Source organism: Pelmatolapia mariae, linkage group LG7 (genome assembly GCF_036321145.2).
Source record: "Pelmatolapia mariae isolate MD_Pm_ZW linkage group LG7, Pm_UMD_F_2, whole genome shotgun sequence".
Lineage (NCBI taxonomy): Eukaryota > Metazoa > Chordata > Actinopteri > Cichliformes > Cichlidae > Pelmatolapia > Pelmatolapia mariae.
This window is the reverse complement of record NC_086233.1, coordinates 59,534,369-59,539,914: the sequence shown is the minus strand read 5'-3', so window position 1 is coordinate 59,539,914 and position 5,546 is coordinate 59,534,369. Positions and strand designations below refer to the sequence as shown.

Below are 5,546 nucleotides of genomic sequence, written 5' to 3'. Positions count from 1 at the left end.
CTCAGTTTAGAAAAAATGAAGACTAATTGAAGATGTAGGGCTTAGTGCACACGTGTCTCATATCCTCTGTGTGCATGGAGAGCATAACAATACACAGAGCGTTGTGCAGCCGTGCTTCTCTCACATAATGACGAAGTCTGAGGGGATGACGCCAAGGCTACAAGTATGGCCTGAGTGTGTTCCAGTGCTGCGTCAGAGGATGTTTACACAGCCCGAGGTCGGGTAGAAGACACAATGTGTGAGTCGCTCCGGTTGGTGGTGTGGGTCCAGAAGAAAACAAGATAATTTTACACCCTGTGGCCAGATGCAGAGCAGATGATGACGTTTGCCATCAGCTAATGGAATTAGGTGAACTTTTAGGAGTCGCTTAAACACAGAAAGTTTAGAAAAGGCCACAGTTGGATGTTGGTGCTGTCTAAAATAAGTGACTGGTAGCCCTGGTGAAAAAAACCAAACTGTGTGGCCTTTGGCTCGGGGGCCAAAGGTGTGTAAATGTGCGTGGTGTAAATTTGTGAAGAAGTATTTTTAGAGAAGATTGCCCGTCCACTTGTGTAATACTCCACAGATCAACCCTTTGACGCGTTTATTGTAGCATGATCCTACTTCAAAGCTGCACACATGGACTGGATGGTAAAGGGCGGGGTGTGCCTCCACGATACACTTCATTATTCCTGGCCAGCAATTCAGCTTTCTGTCACCTCCGACCCCTGACCATTTGTGCTCATAACACGCTTCCACTCTGTAAGATTCTCGACTGGAGATATTTATGTGCAGTGAGGACAGTGAACACTTTCAGTTTTATCCAGAGTACTGAAACAACTGCCCCTTCCTGTACATACTGACATTTCATTTCTGTTTTACTATTATTTCTTTCATGTTACTTCTCTATGGTTTCCCATTTATTTTTGTAAGTAGACCATACTGCATTCTATGTGACCCTTATTCAGAAATGTTCTGTAGATATAAAAGATTTCTTCCATTATTCACTTTAAGTTTCTAAGCTGGATATCTTAAAAAAAGCCTGGACCAGATTTTACTGTACAGCTGGATGCAGTTCAAACTGTTCTACCTTCTTCATAGACTGTCTATGAACATAAAAATACACTAGGAAAATCTGCACACATATGACAGCTACATACTGATTTATTAGCTTTTTTCAGCTACAGGTCTCACGGAAGTTTTTGAAAATGCTCACCGACTTACCTCATGTCTTTATAGCAGTAATCAAATAGGTGTGTATCTAGCATCACATTATTTCAAGATAACCTGCTCTAAAGATCAAAGGGATCTGATAAAAAATGGTGCAGAGGCGTATTTTATCAGAATATGGTTCCAAATCGGCCTTAAAGCACATAATCACAAGAGCCACCACTTAAAATGAATAAATTGTTGAGCTTTACATCTTCTATGTTTCTATCTCAAGGGTTCCCACTGGGAGCTGTGAACCTGCCACACCTTAGAAGCAGGTATGTTCAAACGTAGTTTAGTCTTTTAAGTGTCCCGTGCAGCCCTGCTTATCGGTTATGACTCAATCCTGTAACCCTGCCCAGCAATAAAGCGTCACATTCCACCTGCCAGCAAAGAGGAAAGGGACTTTCCTGTCCTCCACTCCCTTTTTACGGCTGCATGTCTGGTATTTACTCAGAAATGTTTCCGGTGAAAAGTGCGCCCGAGTTCCAAATATACTGTAACTGACTCCACAATTTTGTAATGAAATACCAATGGACTGATGGATTTTAAAGACAAGTGACAAAAATAAATGTCATTGATAAAACGACAGAAAAAACAAACAGATGAGATCGTAGAAGTATGTCAAAAAGAAACTGATATTTATTCAAATAAATACACACATGACACACACTGAAATAATTTAAATGACATGAACAGTTTGCCAGTAACACCATATTCTGGAAACAAATAAATTAACATCGTGGTTTTAGGAGTCGTTTCTTCCCGGAGAGCAAACATGAAATAGTTTTGACAGTTCGTGAGTTCAGTCCTGTGTGGTGGGGTCTGTAAAAGTGACGCTTTAGATCAGTTGCCCCGTTTCTCCGAGAACTTAATCCCGAACAATCCTTCATCTCTGGACCGGATGACCTCGTCTTCCTTTTGGTCCTCATATTATTTCTGTATGGTCCACAATGGCACTGTGGGGGATTAAAAACATGCCGTTAGTTTAAACTTAAAAAATATTTTTGCTGATTAGTACCGCGGCCGATTTTATTTTTAGCATATATGACTCATATTTTTATTCATATATTGTGGCAGCCATGTTTCATAATGTGTCTCTCACCATATTAGGAGTAGTTCACTGCCGGCGTTCCCATGGCGGCTCAGGGCGCTCTCGCCATGCGTCTTTCCTGCTGTCCCGGCGACGCACTCTCGTTGTCCTGTCTCGTTTTAAAGTCCTGGATGGCTTTTCTGTTCTGGTAATCAATCAGGGCCATGGTGATCACTGCGTTCCAGCAGTTCTCCTCTCCGGAGCACCGGAAATCGATCTCTTTATTGTCTGTGGTCACGATGGTGAAATAGACGAACTTGCCGGTGCGCTCCACGCAGTCTACTTTCTTGATGGACTGCAGTTTGAGCTCCTTGCCCTTGGAGCGCTTCTGCGTGTCGGGGTAAATGTTGAGACTGTCCGTGGTCAGGACGCACGTCTTCCTCTTCCAAAACTGGAGTAGGTTGTCGCTCCTCTTCTCCAGCTCTCCCTCCTTGAGAACCTGGCAGATCTCTGCCGCTGACATTTTCATCGTTTATGTTTGGCACGTTTGTGAACCCTCTGCTTTCCTACTGGGTCGTCCAAGCCGCTTGTGGAAGGATCTTCTCTACAGATGCTTTGGTAATCCAGAGTGTGGTTGTGAATGAACCAAGCTACCAGAGGGCATTTATATCACGCTCTGGCCTCAGCCCTTCCCTCTTGACGTCAGATGGTTGGAGAATGCATCAACAGTTGCCGCTGGAGTAATTCAAGGCTGTGTGTGGGCGGATGCGGGGGGGGTAAAGAGGAAGTCCTAACTTGAACCTAATTACACTGGCAACACGTTAATTAGTAATCCACATCCTACTGCGGAGATTAGTCTAAGTATTTGCCCAGTCTGCACCGCGTGATTCAGTCTTATATTACCAGATGTGCACACAGAGTGACTCTGGGCCATAAGTCTGACCTCTAATATCAGCTGTAATTTCAGAGGAAGTTAAGTTCTCTGTTAAGATTTAAAAATCAGCCCTTTTCCTCTTTATGACCCTAAACTGTGCCAAGTAGGTTCTGCGCCACCCTGCTCTCTGGTGATCCTTTTCAAAAAGTAATACTTAGACTAAACGTGCTTCAGCTCAGTAGTGTTTCATGTAAACTTTGCTATTCCTGTCTCTGAATGTCAAAACAAAAAGAAAGCATTTTTACCTCAGGAGCGACACCAGTGAAAACATTCTAGGATCAAACAAAAAGTGTGGTCTTTAAATGTAGAAACAGCAATTCAGTGTGAGGTGGTTAAGTTAAACTGTCTCACAAGTTAGAATCAAATGTTGGTGAGTTAGCCCACAGACTGTTGGCTTACTGTTGATTGACATATATATATATGTGTGTGTGTGTGTGTGTGTGTGTGTGTGTGTGTGTGTAATTTTTTTTATTAGCTCATAAAACTAACTGCACACTGTATTTGAATTTAAAAATAGACATTCTCTAGTTAGGGCCTGCTTTGGGAGGTGATTCATGGTTTTGATAGTTTCATCTTGGGGTGCTGGTTACTAAAAATGAAAGCTATACCGCATGACTGATGGAATTTGATAACGTTGCTAAGGTGTGTCGGCTCTGCTATCACCATATCTCCTGCCACTCCCAAGTTGTGCTTCTTGACCAACCGACCAGTCACATGATTGACTCCGTGCTGTTTCTTCATGTCAAACGGATATTAGCAGACACTGGATACGTATCCCTGAACCCTTGGAGCCTGTGTGACTCAGCAGGAGGAGATGGTAAGGAGGCAGATGTCATCGACTGTTCCACGCAGCCTGTCCTGTCCCCCTGGGGCTTCAGCCACACCAACACAACACTGACCTCAGTTCATTCATTTCTGTGTGTGCGTGTGTGCATAACTGAAGAGACGCTTATAGCACCCACTTCAGGCTCTTCTGTGTTGACTTCTCTATCTGTCTCCCCTCAAAGACATTGTGGAAACATCTCCCCTAAAGATAAAAAATGTCATGTGTCATCACCCCTCATCACTGGGTCTCTAGCGTTGTGCAGTAAATAGTCGGGGGACCATATGGACATAAAAATGCTTTGTGTGGCCACGATTTACAAGCCTACCAAAATAAAAAGGCCTCACACATCAACGTCACCACGATCATTCAGATCTGACAGCACCAAAGATGTAACTACGGCAAGAAATTTCAAACAGATCAACATCCAGTGTGTTTTACAATTCCTGCGTGAGGATGTGAGGATGTGGTGGTCAGTTTAATCCTCTGACCTCAAAGAAAACAAAACTACACGTGTACCGAGTTAGCCAGCTTCTGTTTAGTGAAAAGGTTCACCAACGCCTCTTCACTTCTTTTCCTCTTCCTTTGTTTCCAGGCCTTTGCTTTATGTCTCTGAAACATACATATATGTGGGCTTTTTGTTTGATGAAGTAAAGTGGTGGAGACTCACAGGCGTGCCCAGGCAGTGACTCAGGGAGCTGCGGAGCAGCTTACTTTGGAAGAGTTTGCTTGCCTAAGGTGGGCCAGGGGTTTGGGTGATGGTTTGTGGATGAGTGTGTTGTGTCAGTCTGTGTGTGTAAGGATGACTGTTTATTTTACAGCAGGGTTGGGGTATAATAAATTATGCTCAGCAGCATTATTGTAGAGTTTTTAAAGCTCTAAACTAAACTCTAAACTAAAGCCCTAAACTAGGATGGAAGCAGACATGACCATACTTAAGCACTACACAGTGTTTTCATCACAAAAAGTGGGTTTGGTATCCCTGCAATAAACTCTCCACACAATTACACACTGCGGAGAAGAGTGAATACATTCAAAATTAACAAGCCACATACTGCGACTGCAATGTTCGAGCCCCAGCAAAACTCAAATGTGACACTGTGTTCCTTGTTTCTCAAGATTGTGGGAAAGTACAAGTATTTCTCGAGGGAACTGACATTTGTGACGGATCTTTGCAGGTGTGTTGTGACAACCTCAGGTTCAAATCAGTGCACTCCGGTTCTCGCTGTCTCCGCAAAGACAAAACAAATCCCCCAGAGAAATATGGGGAGGAAGTCAGATAATGAGAAAACTACAACAAGGGAGGAGGGTTTTTGTCACATAATGTGGGCAAGAAGGTTAAAAGAGCTTCAGGTTTATTGATCTTTTAACCTTGTTTGCTTCAGTGTCATGCAGCCTTGTAGCCACAGGCGCATGGGTGTGACAAGACAGCAGGTGGAAGGACCAGAAAGACCCAGAGTTTGGTAGTCATGTCAAGACATGAAGCTACTGAGTTTAATGTGAGTCACAACACAATGAAAAAAAAAAAGAAATACAGACAGACTAACTGAACCCTGCTGCAACTGATT

The 5,546-nt window shown here is 43.3% G+C and overlaps 1 protein-coding gene across 1 annotated transcript; it reads right to left on the bottom strand.

The window, feature by feature from the left end:
* Positions 1-1,808: 1,808 nt before the first annotated feature.
* Positions 1,809-2,882, bottom strand: phlda2 (pleckstrin homology-like domain, family A, member 2). The gene is made up of 2 exons (XM_063481212.1): positions 2,294-2,882; positions 1,809-2,147 (listed from the first exon to the last, which is right to left on the bottom strand). Exon 1 carries the CDS (start codon positions 2,748-2,750, stop codon positions 2,334-2,336), a length of 417 nt encoding a protein of 138 aa, XP_063337282.1. The 5' UTR covers positions 2,751-2,882; the 3' UTR covers positions 1,809-2,147; positions 2,294-2,333.
* Positions 2,883-5,546: the final 2,664 nt, after the last annotated feature.

Coding starts and splice junctions, on each gene's coding strand:
- phlda2 (XM_063481212.1), bottom strand. CDS start 2,750: ATGAAAATGTCAGCGGCAGAGATCTGCCAGGTTCTCAAGGAGGGAGAG.